The sequence below is a fragment of the Bos taurus genome, chromosome 1 (assembly GCF_002263795.3).
Source record: "Bos taurus isolate L1 Dominette 01449 registration number 42190680 breed Hereford chromosome 1, ARS-UCD2.0, whole genome shotgun sequence".
In the NCBI taxonomy this organism is placed as follows: Eukaryota; Metazoa; Chordata; class Mammalia; order Artiodactyla; family Bovidae; genus Bos; species Bos taurus.
This window is the reverse complement of record NC_037328.1, coordinates 72249218-72269871: the sequence shown is the minus strand read 5'-3', so window position 1 is coordinate 72269871 and position 20654 is coordinate 72249218. Positions and strand designations below refer to the sequence as shown.

The window sequence follows — 20654 nt, the reverse complement described above, 5'->3', positions numbered from 1 at the left end:
TTTGGACATAACAAAATTTCTATATAATGTTCTTATATATAATTCATGCATGTCTATGTGTGTATAAAATGAAAAGTTACCTAGAGTTCTTTAATCTTAAAATTCTAAACTTTATTATTATTCAGGGACTTCCCTGGTGGTCCAGTGGCTGGGATTCCATGCTCCCAATGCAGGGGGCCAGATCCGATCCCTGGTTAGGGAACTAGATCCCATATGCCTGCCACAACTAAAATCCAGGGCAGGCAAATAAATAAATAAATACGTTAAAAATAAAATTTTATTATTTAAAATAGCAAAACGCAAATATCTTTGAAAATAAAAAAGAGTTATAACTAAAATAAAATACCAATTAGGATAGTAACTCAATAATCCAAATATAAGAAACAAAAAAATAAATCCAGCTATGTATACTGTAAAACAAACACTTTGTTTTAAAACTCTTCTTCTCAGTACCCTTATATAACTATCTACAACATATTCTTTAACTTTAATCTCATTTTTGGTTACACACTGGACTCACATAAATCTGCTATAAAAACACCAAACTTCTACACTAAATAAACGAAATGTCAAATTTCCCAATTTGCTTAATCTCTTTAAAAATACAGGTACTAAAACAAAGACTACAAAACAAACAACTCAAACTACATCAAACTAAAAAGTTTCTGCACAGCAAAGCATCATCAAAATGGAAATGCAACCTACCAAATGGCGAAGATATTTACAAATCATATACTTCATAAGAGGCTGATATATAAAATATATAAAGAACTCAAGACAATGCAACAGCTAAAAAAAAAAAAAATCCAATTAAAAAATGAGGAGAGGACCTAAATAGACATTTTCCCATGGAAAACACACAGATGGCAAACAAGGGAGCAAACGTCACTAATCATGAAGGACTTCTAAATTAAAACCACAATGAGATATCCCTCACATCTGTTAGAATGGCTGTCATCAAAGACAAGATTGTCAAGGATGTGGAGAAAAGGGAACCCTTGTGTACTGATGAGGAAAATGAAATTGGTGCAGCCACCATTAAGAACAGTAAGGAGGTTCCTCAAAAAAATAAAAATAGAACTACAATATGATCCAGCAATTCCACTCATGGGCATTTATCTGAAGGAAATGAAGACACTAACTCGAAAAGGTATCTGCGTACCCACATTCACTGAAGCATTACTTAGCCAAGATATGAAAGTAACCTAAGTGTCCATCAATAGACGAATTCAAAAATGTGGTATTAATATACAATGCAGTATTATTAACCCATAAAAAATGGGGAAGGCTGCCTTTTGCAACATGGATGGATGCTGAGGGCATTACACTAAGTTAAATAAGTCAGACAGAGAAAGACAACTACTGTGTGATGGGAATGAACTGATAAGTGGAATTAAAAAAAAAAAGAACTCATAGAAAGAACAGACTGGAGGTTGCTAGCGGTGGGTTTTGGGGGTGGGCAAAATGGGAGATGAGGGTCAAAAGGTACAAAACTTCCAGCTGTAAAATAAACAACTCCTGGGGATGTCAAAGACAACATGGTATTTATAGTTAATAATAGTGTTTTATATATGTGAAAGTTGCTAGAGAGTAGATCTTAAAAGTTCTCATCAGAAAAAAAAAATGTATAACTATGTAAGGTAGATGTTAACTAGATTTATATGGTGATGATCATTGTGCAGTATATACATACTAACATATTAAATTGTTTTACTGTATACCTGAAATGAAAATGTCAAATATATACACTTAAAAAAAAATACAGATATTGGCATATAACACAGAAACAAGAAGTACAGCACATTACCTGTGCACCAAGATCCTTCATATAGGGCCCAAGTTCACTAAACAGATCATATCCTTGATGGAAGAAAGCCAAATGGGCATACATAAAGGATAACATCTAAAGGAGGAAAAAATGATCACCATTTTTGAATCAATTCTTAAATAAACATTCTGAAACTTAAATTCTGATCCTATGTATTGTTAAAAAATTATTTCACCAGAGCACAAAATATCAAACCATTTAAAATTAAGCTGAAACATTTTTCTTAAAAGGTTGCAATAATTCAAAAAATCAAGTTTTCAATAGCATCACCATCTTTTCAGGTACATTATAAAATGTCTATGTATCTTTCAACAAAACTCATTGGCAAATCTTAAATTACAAATAAAACATCAAAAGATTAGAAGGTGATATAAGCTCTCAAAACAATCACAAACACTTTACAACCTGTAGATCACTAAACATGAAATAGGGGAATGCTCATTTTTTTCTCAAAAATACCAAAATAAAATGAGGCAACAGGCTTTGCCAATATGGAGATTTTGTTATATTCATTCCAAAAATCCAAAACTGTCATTAATGGGTTAAAATTTTTTCTGTTTTCCTATATTTTAACTATTCATGAGAGAAAAAAAAACTCATTTTTATTAGTTAAGTTTTCACATTAGAAGGAATTAAATAACTCAATCACAGGCCTGAAAGAATCCTCTGAATAGCCATGTTATTTTTAGCAAAAAGAGACATCTGCTTAGTTCTCTGAAATCTAAAATAGGTCATAAGGTCCTTAATACTCAAGAATCCTTGAAAAAAAATTATTTTGAAAGAGAAAAACCAATAAAATAAAAAACAATGACAAAAGGACAAAGCTCACTAAAAGACGATTCTGGAATTAGATGTCAGTTGTACAATTTCGTGAATATGATTTTTTAAAATTATGCTTAATTTATATATATATATATATATATATTATTATATATAAAGAAGGATAGTTACAAGTACATAAAAATGTACAATATGCCTGCACATCAAAATGCATAATAAGTGTATTAAAAGATAAACAATAAACTAGGAAAAAGCATATGACAAAGGGTTAATAGTCTTAGTAGGTAAGAGATGTTACAAATTAATCTGAAAAACATGAAGATCCCAACAGGAAAAGAGACAAAGGACATAAACAGAAAACATAAATGACCAAGAAAAAAGGGGGGAGAGGAGGGGGGACAATCATACTCATTTATATCAAAGAAATCCAAAATTAAACATTAAGATGAAATTTTCTATCTATCAAATTATGGGCAAAGTGGGAAAAATCAACACCCAGTGTTGTTAAAAGATGCAGAAATGTTCACTCTCACACACTATTAGTGAAAATTTTGTGTAACCCTTATAACTTGAGAGTACTTTTTAAAAAGTCTCAATAAATGCTTAAATTCTCTAAGTAATATCTTACCTTAATCTATCTGAAGGAAATAATCATATTATTCATTAGGATGATCACTATATAATGCTACATTTCATGTCAAAAACAGGGAAATTACTCAAAAGTCCTTTAAAGGGTAAAGTTAATCTATGATAATATTCAAGGTCAGAATATTAAAAAGCAGAGACATTACTTTGCCAACAAAGGTCTGTCATGTCAAAGCTATGGTTGTTCCAGTAGTCATGTATGGATGTGAGAGTTGGACTGTGAAGAAAGCTGAGCACCAAAGAATTGATGCTTTTGAACTGTGGTGTTGGAGAAGACTTTTGAGAGTCCCTTGGACTGCAAGGAGATCCACCCAGTTCATCCTAAAGGAAATCAGTCCTTCATTGAAATCAGTGTTCACTGGGAGGACTGATGTTGAAGCTGAAACTCCAACACGCTGACCACCTGATGCAAAGAACTGAGTGACTATAAAAGACCCTGATGCTGGGAAAGATTGAAGGTTGGAGGAGAAGGGGACGACAGAGATGAGATGACTGGATGGCATCACTGACTCAATGGACATGAGTTTGGGTAAACGCCGGGAGTTGGTGACGGACAGGGAGGCCTGGCATGCTGCAGTCCATGGGGTCACAAAAAAACACGACTGAGCGACTGAACTCAACAAGGTCAAAACTGTAACCCACAAAATATATCCAACCCCACTACCTGTTTTTGGATGGCCAACGGGCTAACAATGGTTTTTGCATTTTTAAATGGTTAACGAAAATGAAAAAAAAGACACAATATATTAATGACGTAGAAATTATGTAAAATTCTAACTTCCATGTTGATACTGGAACAGTCATGCCATTCATTTACATACTGTCTATGACTTCTTTCTCATTACAATAGCACAGCTGAGCAACCGCAACACAGATCATCAGATCAGATCAGATCAGTCGCTCAGTCGTGTCCGACTCTTTGCAACCCCATGAATCGCAGCACACCAGGCCTCCCTGTCCATCACCAACTCCCGGACTTCACTCAGACTCATGTCCATCGAGTCAGTGATGCCATCCAGCCATCTCATCCTCTGTCATCCCCTTCTCCTCCTGCCCCCAATCCCTCCCAGCATCAGAGTCTTTTCCAATGAGTCAATTCTTCGCATGAGGTGGCCAAAGTACTAGAGTTTCAGCTTTAGCATCATTCCTTCCAAAGAAATCCCAGGGCTGATCTCCTTCAGAATGGACTAGGTGGATCTCCTTGCAGTCCAAGGGACTCTCAAGAGTCTTCTCCAACACCACAGTTCAAAAGCATCAATTCTTCGGCGCTCAGCCTTCTTCACAGTCCAACTCTCACATCCATACATGACCACAGGAAAAACCATAGCCTTGACTAGACGAAACTTTTTGGCAACGTAATGTCTCTGCTTTTGAATATGCTATCTAGGTTGGTCATAACTTTCCTTCCAAGGAGTAGGCGTCTTTTATGGCTGCAGTCACCATCTGTAGTGATTTTGGAGCCCAGAAAAATAAAGTCGGACACTGTTTCCACTGTTTCCCCATCTATTTCCCATGAAGTGGTGGGACAGGATGCCATGACCTTCGTTTTCTGAATGTTGAGCTTTAAGCCAACTTTTTCACTCTCCACTTTCACTTTCATCAAGAGGCTTATGGACCCCCAAATCTAGTATGTTTACTACCAGGCCCTTCAAAAAAATGTTTGCTCAGTTCAGTTCAGTTCAGTCACTCAGTCGTGTCCGACTCTTTTCGACCCCGTGAATTGCAGCATGCCAGGCCTCCCTGTACATCACCAACTCCCGGAGTTTACTCAAACTCACGTCCATCGAGTCAGTGATGCCATCCAGCCATCTCATCCTCTGTCGTCCCCTTCTCCTCCTGCCCTCAATCCCTCCCAGCATCAGTCTTTTCCAATGAGTCAACTCTTCACGTGAGATGGCCAAAGTATTGGAGTTTCAGCTTTAGCATCATTCCTTCCAAAGAACACCCAGGACTGATCTCCTTCAGAATGGACTGGTTGGATCTCCTTGCAGTCCAAGGGACTCTGAAGAGTCTTCTCCAACACCACAGTTCAAAAGCATCAATTCTTTGGCACTCAGCTTTCTTCACAGTCCAACTCTCACATCCATACATGAACCACTGGAAAAATCATAGCCTTGACTAGACGGACCTCTACTATATTCACAAGGAAGAATTCTATCTAGCCAGAAAGGTCATCATTAAATAAAAAAATATTTAATAACACATGATGATTTTGGAGTGTATTAGTACAAAAAAAATTACAGAAGAGTATGTTCAGATTCCTATTTTGTTTTGCTTTAAAAAAATTAAACAGCATTTTAAAAGGTAGATATAAATGTTCATGTACACACACAAATAGGCACACACATACACATAAAAAAGACAAAAATTACATCAGCCACAACAGTGGTTCTCTCTTGGTAGTAGCATTTGTAGCACTTTTATTCTTTCTTCATACATTTTATTTTCTAATTTTCTACAAATAATACACACTGCTCTCAGTCTCGAAAAGGAAGTGGATGTAAACAGGAAGTATAATGTACTCATCTGATAAGAAATAACATAAATATTAACAGAATTTAGGAAAAAGCTAGCTGGGGACAAGGATCAAAAACAATTCAGTAAACCTTTAGAAGGAAAAAAATTTTCAGTGAACAAAATCAGAGAAGAAATTATTTCTAGGGTCTCAAAATACAAAAGACTATATTGTCCATACCACTACCACCCTCTGCCCACCTCCTTGTTAGCTTTAAGACAAAAAAAAAAAAAAGGCAAATAAGAAAATCACTGTTCTCACGCCTTCACATTTCAACTTGTTTGTTTTCTACCTGCATTCCAAAAAGCTGATACATCAACAACCCTAAGGGGAAAATTCTATAAAATGATGCTATTTATGTATGCTCTCAATCTCAAATATATAAATGTCTGCTTTAAGGAACTTACAATATATTAATGGATGAGACATATATAAATAACTGTAACATAAAAAAACAAACGAAAAAAGTGGTTTAGTGACATGTAAGAAGTATACAAACATCATTAAGAAGATCAATTATAAACTTGGAATAAATAAGTCAATAAACAAACAAACATATATACATATACATATGATGCTATTTTAAACACTTAAATATATACATTTAACTTCATATTAAAATATATAGAACATCATTTCAATAAATATCTTACTGATTTCAGGATTTCTGATCTCCTTTTTGATTGAAGGACATTAATCTGAAGGGAAAACGAACTTGGTTAATCACTTATACACTATTTAAAAAACTAATCCAGAATGCAATGTTGTAAAATTTGCTTATTCTAATGGTTTAATACTTTTCCAGAAATGTAAATAAAAACAAAGTTTGACTTTTTCAGCTTTTGACCTGCTTTTTGCAAAAACATTTTTTAGACAAACATACCAATGAAACTTTCATCATTTTTCAACTCAAAGAAAAACTGGCCATGTTGTACTGTACTGATAAAACTATCACCTTGATAAACTTTAAAATTTCTTAGAATTTCATCTTTTCTCCACTCTCCTCACCTAATTGCTCTTTCAACATACATCCTTAATATAAATTCTCACCACTTTCATCACTACCACCAACTGCTATTATCTTTTCTTGACTGTTCAGTCAGTTTAGTTCAGTTCGGTCGCTCAGTCGTGTCCGACTCTTTGCGACCCCATGAATCACAGCACGCCAGGCCTCCCTGTCCATCATCAACTCCCGGAGTTCACTCAGACTCACACCCATCGAGTCAGTGATGCCATCCAGCCATCTCATCCTCTGTCGTCCCCTTCTCCTCCTGCCCTCAATCCCTCCCAACATCAAAGTCTTTTCCAATGAGTCAACTCTTCGCATGAGGTGGCCAAAGTACTGGAGTTTCAGCACTTTCATTCCTTCCAAAGAAATCCCAGGGCTGATCTCCTTTTGAATGGACTGGGTGGATCTCCTTACAGTCCAAGGGACTCTCAAGAGTCTTCTCCAACATCACAGTTCAAAAGCATCAATTCTTCGGCACTCAGCTTTCTTCACGGTGCAACTCTCACATCCATACATGACCACTGGAAAAACCATAGCCTTTTGACTAGACGGACCTTTGTTGGCAAAGTAATGTCTCTGCTTTTCAATATGCTATCTAGGTTGGTCATAACTTTCCTTCCAAGGAGTAAGCGTCTTTTAATTTCATGGCTGCAGTCACCATCTGCAGTGATTTTGGAGCCCAAAAAAACAAAGTCTGCCACTGTTTCCACGGTTTCCCCATCTATTTCCCATGAAGTGATGGGACTGGATGCCATGATCTTCGTTTTCTGAATGTTGAGCTTTAAGCCAATTTTTTCACTCTCCACTTTCACTTTCATCAAGAAGCTTTTTAGTTCCTCTTCACTTTCTGCCATAAGGGTGGTGTCATCTGCATATCTGAGGTTATTGATATTTCTCCCGGCAATCTTGATTCCAGCTTGTGCTACTTCCATCCCAGCGTTTCTCATGATGTACTCTGCATATAATGTACATTATATACTCTGCATATAATGTACATCTGCATGATGTACTCCTGACTGTTACTATAGTCTAAACTAGTTTGTTTCCACTCTTGACTCTTTACACTTCATTCTGCACACAGCAACCAGAGTGCTTTTTTGAACAATAAATAAGATCGTGTATGTTTATCTTAAAGTCTTCCAACTCCCAACCTGCTGCTGCTGCTACTGCTAAATCACTTCAGTCGTGTCCGACTCTGTGCGACCCCACAGACGGCAGCCCACTAGGCTCCCCTGTCCCTGGGACTCTTCCAGGCAAGAACACTGGAGTGGGTTGCCATTTCCCAACCTACATCTCCCTATTGTAGCCTACAAGGCCCTTTGTGAAGAGGCTCCTGCTACCGCTCCAACCTAATTTTCTACTACAGTACATTCCCCTTTTCTGTACTCCAACCACAGCCCATGACTATTCCCACCTCAAGGCCTTCATACTATTTGTTTTGTCCTCATGTCATGATTTTCTGCCCAAACAGGCATGAGGCTCTTATCCATAAGGTCCAAACTTAAATACTATCTCCTCACAAAGGTTCAAATTAGGCCTTCAAGCACTCTTTAGTGTATCAACCCTATTTATTTTCCTTTTAGTACTCTTAACTACCTTACATTTTATTTACTTATGTCATTTCCCCAGCTAAAACATAAGCTCCATGACATCAAGGTCTTGCCTTATTCCCAGATGTATTCTCCAAGTTGTATATATTAAGCACTCAATAAATATTTGTTAAACAAATTAATGGACCATAAATAAATATTTTAATTAGACCAAACTATTGAAAGATCAGTAATTACAAAATTTGCCTTCTACGGTATCTCTCCCAACTTTAGAAATTCACAACAAGCATTTTATTTTCGTCCGTTATTATATATCAACTTAGTGAAATTAAATGTTTACAAAAAAGAATCATTCATTCTTTGCTAAAACTTCCCAAAGATTACAGAATATGTATCCTTTTAATATGTCCTTCCCAGTGAATATTTTACCTGTTATAATTTTAAAGCACTGAGCAGAAAACAAAAACAGGCCCCCAAAAATCTAATAACATTGCTTACCTAAGCGCTAGTTTATTCTGCAAGTCTGTTTCAAGGTCTATTCAGTTTTGAGAACTAAAACAGTAACTTCCAAATGCTCTAAGTAAAAGCTTAGAAAAATGTTAAAAATACCTCTGTTTGACAATGAAAAACAGCATACACTTGAAAAAACAAAAGTATATTAAAATATTTAGAGAAGTTAAAGCATGACAAACTGTAAATTTGAATATTTATTACTTAGTATTCTCTAAAACAGAGAGTTTGGCCTTATAATGAAATAATACAACAGTTCTCATTAGAAAAATTCAAACAAATAACTTACAAGAGAGGTGAAGTCCTAACTTAAAACTACTAGAGGGACACCAAAGGAAATGGATAGTTTACAATGTGTAAATTTGACAATAATCAATATTTTAGCTAACTGTCCCTCCCCAAATAAAATTTTAAATTAAGTCATCCACTCTTTCAGAAAACATTACCTATCTATTTTCTAACCACTTGACTAGACAGAAGGGATATAATCTAGGTGTAAGAAAGACATATTAATAAATAATCACAATAAATGAGAGAAGTGCTCTAACAGCAATGTGTATGACAATAATACGGCAGCACAGAGGAAACAGAGACAAGATGACTCATTTGCTGGGAGAAGTTTGAGTAGTTCTGACCACAGAACACAGAATGGATTGCTAAAGAGCAGGTTAAAAGTAATGCAGGAAAGATCAATTTTTATGAGAACATCTGAATACTCCAGAAAAGAAACAATAAGAATTCGGGCTGCAGCAGACTGAGAAAGAACAGATTTAAGAGGTACACAGAACTTTTCAAGGCAATTTCGATTGTTACTTGTAGTAGCTAAGAATGAGGAGAATATCTAGTATGATTCTCCAAGTCTGGCTTCTATGATTAAGAGGGTAACACCACTCAGTTTGGTAACAAATAAGAAGCCATTTGAGAAGACAGATTTCAGTTTTGGACACAAAAGGGACAAAGTACTTCAGGAGAAAAGTAGATTTCATCATCTATATATGGAAATAATTCAAGCAAAGGACATGATGAAACTATAAGGAAAATCATAAAGTCAGAAAACAGGAAAACCAAAGATGGAACCCTAAAAGTCAGATTGCAAAGGTGCACAAAGGAGTTATGATGTTATGATCATACAATGTGAAAAGAAACAGAAGTTATGATGACGGCCTGAAAGTGGCTTAAGATCAAGATGAAAGTAGGTCTCAAGAAAGAGAGTGTAGTCTACTATTTCAATAGAACACAATAGTCAAGTCGGTTAAAAAGTAAAATATTTCTAACGAATGAGACCTTAACGCAAGCCATTTCAGAAGAATGGGGTAGACAGAATCTCAGTGCTCATATTACAGCAGGAAGTGGTATAAGTGTGAGATAGATAAGAGGAAATAGGAAATACAGACTACTCCATTCTGCTGCTGCTGCTAAGTTCTAGAAGTCTTTAATTAATAGACTGTACTTTTAAAAATTTATCCTCCCACTTACTGAGTAGGAATTTAATAGAAAAAAATCATAAGGTCACTTTCTACTATTTTTGCAAAGTTAACTGGGTAGTTTTTAATCACTAATTTGCAATATGGTTACTTCAGGATTTTTTAACGAAATACTCTGTGACCATTGTTAAGTCAACAATCTAAAGGGACTTCTCTGTCTTAGATCACCTGGCATCTTATCAAATATCGATCTCTACTTTTCAAAAGCAGCACCTAATGCAAATATGAGAACATTATTTCTAGAAATATTTTTCATTTGGCAATATGGTGAGCCCTTTGTATCTCTAGAATCCACTCTAAAGAAATAATCAGAAGTGTTGCAAGAGATTTATATACAAAGATATTATCATTAAGTATTTACTGAAAACTGTATTTTAAGTATTGCCAGCAAAAACTGGCAATTATACATCTAATAACTGGATATTAATTAAATTGACACAGTATATCCATAGAATAAAATATAGCAATTAATAATCCTTTTACTGATATTTAGAAAAGGAAAAGAGATAATGTTAATTGAACAGGGGAAGAAATCAGAACTTAAGGTATACACACATGTATAGGGCATATGCAGATAAACACCCAGACACATGAAAATTTTTCACAAAAGAACATGGCTTAATTTTAAACTAAAAGAAATAGCATAATTTATTCCCTTCAATGCAATCACTCAAAAATAACGACATGTTTGGTGGTGGTGGTTTAGTCGCTAAGTCATGTCGGACTCCTGCAACCCCCTGGACTGTAGCCTTCCAGGCTCCTCTGTCCATGGGATTTTTCAGGCAAGAAAACTGGAGTGGATTGCCATTTCCTTCTCCAGGAGATCTTCCTGACCCAGGAATCAAACCCAGGTCTCCTGCATTGCTGGCAGATTCTTTACCAACTGAGCTATGAGGGAAGCCCAACAACATGTTTAGTAAGCAATTTTTGAAAACATATAATAAACAAACCTGAAGTACATAATCGAGGGCTATGTGTCGAAAACATTTTCTTGTTGCTGTCAGAATGTTTGTGGCTTCTTCAACTTCATGCTGTTTGTTTCTTTGCACTTGAGCATTTTTTACTAACGCATTTTCTTTTTCTTCACTGACTTTTTCAAACTGCTTCTTGGCATCTTTGAATTTTCTGAGATCTCTAAAAAAATTAAAATAGTGAAAATTTTATAAAACTTTCTGGATCAAACACTTCAGCAAAATAACATTGAAAAATTTATTCTTATGTTGCCATATTTATTTATTTATTTGCAATGATACTCAATAGTTCTTCCAACTAATACATATATTAGTCTATGAGCACATAATATTCCCTAATATAGTCAACTAGCATTTCCTGACTTAAATTTATACAATTCAAATTAAAAAATGAATTATCAAATTAACATTACAGAAACATAAAAGGCAAAGTTAATTTGTTTTTTCTAAAGACAAATTTTGGGACATGCACTAATATCTAACCAAATGATTTTTAAACAGTAGCATATACCACAGGGAACTTGTTTAAAAATGCAAGTTCCAAGGGTCCTCCCCCAGAAATTATAGTTCTTTGTGTTTTGGGGATAAGCTCTAGAAATCTAAGGGATTTTCTTAAGACAAGTCCTTGATTTACTGTTATGGGTGGTCCTATTGTTGTTTTAGTCACTGAGTCCTGTCCAACTCCTCTGAGGCCCCATGGACTGTAGCCTGTTATGTTCTTCTGTCCATGGGATTCTCCAGGCAAGAATACTGGAGTGGGCTGCCTTCTCCAGGGGATCTTTCCAACCCAGGGATCAAACCAGAGTCTCCTCCATTGGCAGGCAAATTCTTTACCACCTGAGCCATTGGGGAATAGTATACATTACAAAGGTATGCTGCTGCTGCTGCTAAGTCGCTTCAGTCATGTCCGACTCTGTGAGACCCCATAGACGGTAGCGCACCAGGCTCCTCTGTCCCTGGGATTCTCCAGGCAAGAACACTGGAGTGGGTTGCCATTTCCTTCTCCAATGCATGAAAGTGAAAAGTGAAGTCGCTCAGTTGTGCCTGACTCTTAGTGACCCCATGGACTGCAGCCTACCAGGCTCCTCTGTCCATGGGATTCTCCAGGCAAGAGTACTGGAGTGGGTTGCCATTGCCTTCTCCTACAAAGGTATAGACCACATTTAAAGAAACAACATTTATTTCTTATTGAAGAAAATTAGTAGGCCAAAAGAAGGAATAAATTTTACAAATACACACATATAATACTGTCTAAAAGAAGTGTGTGTACTGTGTGCTCAGTTCAGTTCAGCTCAGTCACTCAGTCGTGTCCGACTCTTTGCGACCCCATGAATCACAGCACACCAGGCCTCCCTGTCCATCACCATCTCCCGGAGTTCACTCAAACACACGTCCATCGAGTCAGTGATACCATTCAGCCATCTCATCCTCCGTCGTCCCCTTTTCCTCCCGCCCCCAACTGCTCCCAGCATCGGAGTCTTTTCCAATGAGTCAACTCTTCGCATGAGGTGGCCAAAGTACTGGGGTTTCAGCTTTAGCATCCAGTCCTTCTAAAGAACACCCAGGGCTGATCTCCTTTTGAATGGACTGGTTGGATCTCCTTGCAGTCCAAGGGACTCTCAAGAGTCTTCTCCAACACCACAGTTCAAAAGCATCAATTCTACAGCGCTCAGTTTTCTTCACAGTCCAACTCTCACATCCATACATGACCACTGGAAAAACCATAGCCTTGACTAGACGGACCTTTGTTGGCAAAGTAATGTCTCTGCTTTTCAATATGCTATCTAGGTTAGTCATAACTTTTCTTCCAAGGAGCAAGCGTCTTTTAATTTCATGGCTGCAGTCACCATCTGCAGTGATTTTGGAGCCCCAAAAAATAAAGTCTGCCACTGTTTCCACTGTTTCCCCATCTATTTCCCATGAAGTGATGGGACCGGATGCCATGATCTTCATTTTCTGAATGTTGAGCTTTAAACCAACTTTTTCACTCTTCTCTTTCACTCTCATCAAGAGGCTTTTTAGTTCCCCTTCACCTTCTGCTCAGTCATGCCCAACTTTTTGTGATCCCCTGGACTGTAGCCCACCAGGTTCCTATGTTCATGGGATTTTCCAGGTAATAATACTGGAGTGGGTTACTATTTCCTACTCCGGGGGACCTTCCCAACCCAGGGATCAAACCCAGGTCTCCTACATTGCAGGCAGATTCTTTACAATCTGAGGCACCAGGGAAGCTCAGACTATTGAAATGGATACTATAACCCTTTGCTGCTAAGTCGCTTCAGTCGTGTCCGACTCTGTGCGACCCCATGGACAGCAGCCCACCAAGCTCCTCTGTCCACAGGATTCTTTAGGCAAGAATACTGGAGTGGGTTGCCATTGCCTTCTCTATAACCGTTTACTAGTACATAATTCTTTTAGAGGGCTTCCCTGGTAGCTCAACTGATAAAGAACCTGCCTGTCAATGCAGGAAACACAAGAGATAAGGGTTTGATCCCTGAGTCAGGAAGGTCCCCTGGAGAATCAAAAGGCAACTCACTCTAGCATTCTTGCCTGGAAAATTCCATGGACAGAGAAGCCTGGTGGGCTACAGTCCATAAGGTCACAAAGAGTCAGACACGACTCAGCACGCATGAGCCACCTGGGAAGCCCTCTAAAAGAATTATGTACCAGTAAAGGGTAACAGTCTGAAAATCTGAAACCTCCATTCATTAATGACCTTAGGTAAATACATAACATCCCTTTGCTTTTACTTCTTCTACCAGGGAATTAGGCAAAATAATTTGAAGACGAATAACTTTAAAATAACAAAAACAATAATAAAATATGCCTAGCAAAGACTTTAAACTCTTTATAGGAAGTGATAAATTTTCATGTATATATACTATAAGGACATTCTGAATATTTTATGAAATAATTTATAAACAATCTGCAAGAGATCACCTCCAGTACAACAAATTCTAATCTACTAAGACAGAAGTGCATTATGAGCTCTGCCACTATTTATAGCTTGTAATACCTGAATTAGTTATGACCAACCTAGACAGCATATTAAAACACAAAGACATGACTGTGGCAACAGAGGTCCATCAAGTCAAGGCTATGGTTTTTCCAGTGGTCATGTATGGATGTGAGAGTTGGACTATAAAGAAAGCTGAGCACCAAAGATTTGATGCTTTTGAACTGTGGTGTTGGAGAAGACTCTTGAGAGTCCTTTGGACTGCAAGGAGATCCAATCAGTCCATCCTAACGGAGATCAGTCCTAGGTATTCATTAGAAGGACTGATGTTGAAGCTGAAACTCCAATACTTTGGCCACCTGATGTGAAGAGCTGACTCATTGGAAAAGACCCTGATGCTGGGAAAGATTGAAGGCAGGAGGAGAAGGGGACGACAGAGGATAAGATGGTTGGATGGCATCACCGACTCAATGGACATGGGTTTGGGTAGACTCTGGCAGTTGGTGATAGACAGGGAGGCCTGGCGTGCTGTGGTCATGGGGTTGCAAAGAGTCGGACACGACTGAGCAACTGAACTGAATACTGTATCCTAATCAACCTTATATGTAATATAATATATTCTTAGTCAGGGATTAAAAGAGAAAAACTGAAATTATTAATGTAGAAAAGGCAAACATCCATACCTGGAAAGGTCAGATTTTTTTTTTATTTCCAGTTTCATTTTATTTCACACATAAAATGTGATGACTGTGACACAAAAGGCTTGTTTTCATTACTTATTATGCACCTTCATAACTCATTCTCATAAATCCTATTATCTTCTCTACAAAGAAAATACTATATGGAGATAACTAGAATAACTGATGGTATTTCAACCACTTTTGGGATCTGCTTTTATTTTTAAAGGTCATCAGATTATTTATTTACGTTAAAAATTTGTTTTATCTATTAACAATTTGAACTATGTATCCTGAATACAAATTCCATAAGTTATTCATGGAAAAGCATGAAACCTGATTTCTTACAGAGTAATTCAGAAAAATATGCAACATAAAATTCACAAAGCAAAAAACAAATAAAAACTCCCATATTTTTAGTAAGTCTGAAAGTATGATTCTAGGTTCTCTCAAATGATAACTCCCAGAAGTAATCTTGGCTGCTTTTCTTTTCACTGAAATTGACTTACTCTTTAACAAAGTTCTGAAGTTGTGCCTTAATTGATCTCTGGGTTTGGTCAAATAGGATCTAAAAGAAAAGGAACATTAAACAATTAGAAAAGTAAACAAAGAAAAAAATTTTCATGTAGTTCTATAAATATTACATCCCTCCAACAATATTCCAATTCTAATAATACCTACACTTCTTACTGAACATTGCATAAGAAATAAATATTTAAAAAAGAAACTGATTCTCAAGCCAATTTAATCTGTTAAAAAATAAAATTACTATTTACAGAGTAAATCAAATGTGTATTAATACTTAAATACAATTTTTAATCAGTTCCCTGACCAGGGACTGAAATACAATTTATTGCCTTGATTCTAACTCAGGCTTTAGAAGACAACCTAAAAGACTAATACAAATTCTACTCTATCCACCACAGGAATTTCTTTTTTCTAATATACTAAAACATAAGAAATGAAAACACTAGAACTTCCTTATACCTTAGACATTTCTCACTTGAGAAGACGTGTGGATTTCAATGTCTTACATTCTGAATTAAATAAATATTATACAGCCCTTAATTGATTGCTAAGATTAAAGACGAGGATAAAATTTTATTTCTTAACAAAAATATTTTACACCACTTAACGGATGCCACATATATTTAACTCTACGTGTGGTAAATTTCATAAGGCTTGGCATGGAAATGTCAAGTACTTTCATAATTTATAGATATACTTCATTCAGAATTTGAAACACAGCAGATAAACAGGCAGAAAAATCACTATTCAAAACAAAAAGAAAATCCTATGTCCTTCAACTAACTAAAAACAGCATCGAAATACTTCAATCTTTATGGAATCTGGCTAGAAGCAAAAAGTATTATGTCCTTGTCTAAATGCCAAACACACACGCACAGTATGGGTTGAGTACAGGGTTTCAAAATCTGTCGAATTCACTTTTAAAGGAAAAAAGGTTTTGTATAATGTTAATCCCAAAGTATTAAACCCAAGTTAAGCAGAAGAAATGACATAATAAAGATCAGATTGGAAGGTAACTAAATAGAAAACGGGAAATCAACAGCCAAAACCTAATGAAACCTAAAGCTAGTTTTTTAAGATCTAAAATAGATAAACTCCGAGCCTAAGTCAGCATATTAAAAAGTAGAGACATCACTTTGCCAACAAAGGTCCATACAGTCAAAGATACAGTTTTTTCAGTAGTCACATATGGATTTGAGAGTTGGACCATAAAGAAGTATGAACATCAAAAAATTGATGCTTTCGAATCATGGTGCTGGAGAAGACTCTTACGCCTGGACTGCAAGGAGATCAAACCAGTTAATCTAAAGGAAATCAACTCTGAATATTCATTGGAAGGGCTGATGCTGAAGCTGATATTCCAATACTTTGACCACCTGATATGAAGAGCTGACTCATTAGAAAAGACCCTGATGCTGGAAAAGATTGAAAGGAAAAGGAGAAGAGGGCAGCAGAAGATGAGATGGTTAGATAGCATCACCGACTCAATGAACATCAATTTGAGCAAACTCTGGGACCTGCCTATTGAGAAATCTGTATGGGCAAATACCTAGGGTTGATATTGCTAGGTTTTATGTAAATGTAGCTTTAACTTTACAGTATATGGGAGCTTTTTCAATACAGATTCTGTTTCTTCAATTCTATTTTTTCTTTTTTTGGTCATGCCATGAGGCTTGTGGAATCTCAGTTCCCTGACCAGGGACTGAACGCTAGTGACAGCAGTGAAAATCCTTACCAGTAGACCACAAGGGAAACCTGTTTAGTTTTCTGATATCTCCTTCTCAAAATTTCTTTTACTGAAGTATAGTTGATTTACAATGTTATATTAGTTTTTGGTAAATTAGTTTACAAGCAGAAATTTATATATTCAGTATACACACACACACACACACACTGAACCACTCTGCTTGTAAACACACATATATATAATACATACATACAAATATATATATATACACTGAATATATATATATGTATTCTTCATATTTTTTCCAGTATGGTTTATTACAGAATATTCAATGTAGCCCCTGTGCTATATATTAGTACCTTGTTGTTTATTCATTCAATATATAATAGCATCTGCTAATTCCATATTCCCAATTCTTCCATCTCCCACCTCCGTTCCCCGTTAGCAACCATAAGTCTCTTCTCTTTGTAAGTCTCATTCTGTCTGAAAGATAATTTCATTTGTGCTGTATTTTAGATTCCACATATAACTGATATCAACTGAGCTATCAGGGAAACCCCAGTGGAATGGCAGACCACTTCAGCATTCTTGCCCTGAGAATCAGATGAACAGTATGAATAGGCAAAAAGACAGGACACTGAAAGATGAACTCCCCAGGTCGGTAGGTGACCAATATGCTACTGGAGATCAGTGGAGAAATAACTCCAGAAAGAATGAAGAGACGGAGCCAAAGCAAAAACAACACCCAGCTATGGATGTGACTGGTGGTAGAAGTTAAGTCTGATGCTGTAAAGAGCAATACTGCATAGGAACCTGGAATTTTAGGTCCATGAATCAAGGCAAACTGGAAGTGGCCAAACAGGAGATGGCAAGAGTAAACATCAACATTTTAGGAATCAGCCTACTAAACTGGACTGGAATGGTTGAATTTAACATAGATGACCATTATATCTACTATTGTGGGCAAGAATCCCTTAGAAGAAATGGAGTGGCCCTCATAGTAAACAAGAGTCTGAAATACAATACTTGGGTGCAGTCTCAAAAATGACAGAAGAATCTCTGTTCATTTCCAAGACTAACCATTCAATATTACAGTAATCTAAGTCTGTACCCCTTCCAGTAATGCTGAAGAAGCTGAAGTTGAACGGTTCTAAGAAGGCCTACAAGACCTTCTAGAACTAATACCCCAAAAAGATGTCCTTTTCATTATAGGGGACTGGACTGCAAAAAGTAGGAAGTCAAGAGATACCGGGAGTAACAGGCAAATTTGGCCTTGGAGTACAAAACAAAGCAGGTCAAAGGCTAACTAAAAGAGTGTTGTCAAGAGAATGCGAACACCCTCTTCCAACAACACAAGAGAAGACTCTACACATGTAGAGAAGACTCTACATCACCAGATGGTCAATACTGCAATCAGACTGATTATATTCTTTGCAGCCAAAGGTGGAGAAGCTCTATACAGTCAACAAAAACAAGACCAGGGGCTCACTGTGGCTCAGACCATGAACTCCTTACTGCCAAACTCAGACTGAAATTAAAGAAAGTAGGGGAAACCACTAGACCATTCAGGTATGACCTAAATCAAATCCCTTACGATTATATAGTGGAATTGACAAATAGATTCAAGGGATTAGATCTGATAGAGTGCCTGATGAACTACCGACGGAGGTTCCTGACATTGTACAGGAGGCAGTGATCAAGATCATCCCCAAGAAAAAGAAATGCAAAAGGGCCAAATGGTTGTCCGAGGAGGCATTAGAAATAACTGAGAATAGAAAAGATGTGAAAGGCAAAGGAGAAAAAGAAAGATATACCCATTTGAATGCAGAGTTCCAAAGAACAGCAAAGAGAGATAAGAAAGCCTTCCTCAGTGATCAGTGCAAAGAAATAGAGGCAAACAGTGGAATGGGAAAGACTAGAGATCTCTTCAAGAAAATTAGAGAAAACAAGAGAACATTTCATGCAACGATGGGCACAATAAAGGACAGAAATGGTATGGAACTAACAGAAGCAGGGAATACTAAGAAGAGGTGGCAAGAATACACAGAAGAACGATACCAAAAAAATCTTCATGACCCAGATAACCATGACGGTGTGATCACTCACCTAGAGCCAGACATCCTGGAATGTGAAGTCAAGTGGGCCTTAGGAAACATCACTACGAACAAAGCTAGTGGAGGAGATGGGATTCCAGTTGAGCTATTTCAAATTCTAAAAGATGAAGCTGTGAAAGTTGCTACACTCAATCTGCCAGCAAATTTGGAAACCTCAGCAGTGGCCACAGGACTGAAAAAGGTCAGTTTTCATTCCGATCCCAAAGAAAGGCATGCCAAAAATGTTCAAACTACCACACAATTGCACTCATCTCACACGCTAGCAAAGTAATGCTCAAAATTCTCCAAGCCAGGCTTCAACAGTAGGTGAACCATGAACTTCCAGATGTTCAAGCTGGATTTAGAGAAGGCAGAGGAACCAGAGATCAAACTGCCAACATCCACTGGATCATCAAAAAAGCAACAGAGTTCCAGAAAAACATTTATTTCTGCTTTATTGACTATGCCAAAACCTTAGACTGTGTGGATTCCAAAGAACTGTGGAAAATTCTGAAAGAGATGGGAAGACCAGGCCACCTGACCTGCCTCCTGAGAAATCTATATGCAGGTCAGGAAGCAACAGTCAGAACTGGCCATGGAACAACAGACTGGTTCCAAATAGGAAAAGGAGTACATCAAGGCTGTATATTGTCACCCTGCTAATTTAACTTATATGCAGAGTACATCATGAGAAACACTGGGCTGGATGAAACACAAGCTGGAATCAAGGTTGCCAGGAGAAATATCAATAATCTCAGATATGCAGATGACACTACCCTTATGGCAGAAAGTGAACAACTAAAAAGCCTCTTGATGAAAGTGAAAGAGGAGTGAAAAAGTTGGCTTAAAACTCAACATTCAGAAAACTAAGATCATGGCATCCAGTCCCATCACTTCATGGCAAATAGAGGGGAAACAGTGGCAACAGTGACAGACCTTATTTCTGGGGGCTCCAAAATCACTGCAGATGGTGACTGCAACCATGAAATTAAAAGACGCTTACTCCTTGGAAGAAAAGTTATGACCAACCTAGACAACATATTAAAAAGCTGAGACATTAGTTTGCCAACAAAGGCTATGGTTTTTCCAGTAGTCATCTATGGATGTGAGAGTTGGACTATAAAGAAAGCTGAGCACTGAAGCATTGATGCTTTTGAACTGTGGTACTGGAGAAGACTCTTGAGAGTCCCTCACACAGCAAGGAGATCCAACCAGTCTATCCTAAAGGAAATCAGTCCTGAATATTCATTGGAAGGACTGATGCTGAAGCTGAAACTCCAATACTTTGGCCACCTGATGTGAAGAACTGACTGATTTGAAAAGACCCTAATGCTGGGAAATACTGAAGGCGGGAGGAGAAGGGGATGACAGAGGATGAGATGGTTGGATGGCATCACCGACTCAATGGATATGAGTTTGAG

General features: G+C 37.1%; 1 protein-coding gene across 5 annotated transcripts in view; it reads right to left on the bottom strand.

The window, feature by feature from the left end:
* Positions 1 to 20654, bottom strand: part of ACAP2 (ArfGAP with coiled-coil, ankyrin repeat and PH domains 2) — a 172248-nt gene that overhangs the window by 52630 nt on the left and 98964 nt on the right. For all 5 annotated transcript variants that reach the window (NM_001105337.2, XM_059891945.1, XM_059892010.1 and 2 more), the window contains 4 exons: positions 15435 to 15493; positions 11272 to 11455; positions 6422 to 6466; positions 1808 to 1903 (listed from right to left, as the gene is read on the bottom strand). In NM_001105337.2, the coding sequence (NP_001098807.2) occupies positions 1808 to 1903; positions 6422 to 6466; positions 11272 to 11455; positions 15435 to 15493 (384 nt within the window). The remainder of the gene's footprint in view (positions 1 to 1807; positions 1904 to 6421; positions 6467 to 11271; positions 11456 to 15434; positions 15494 to 20654) is intronic.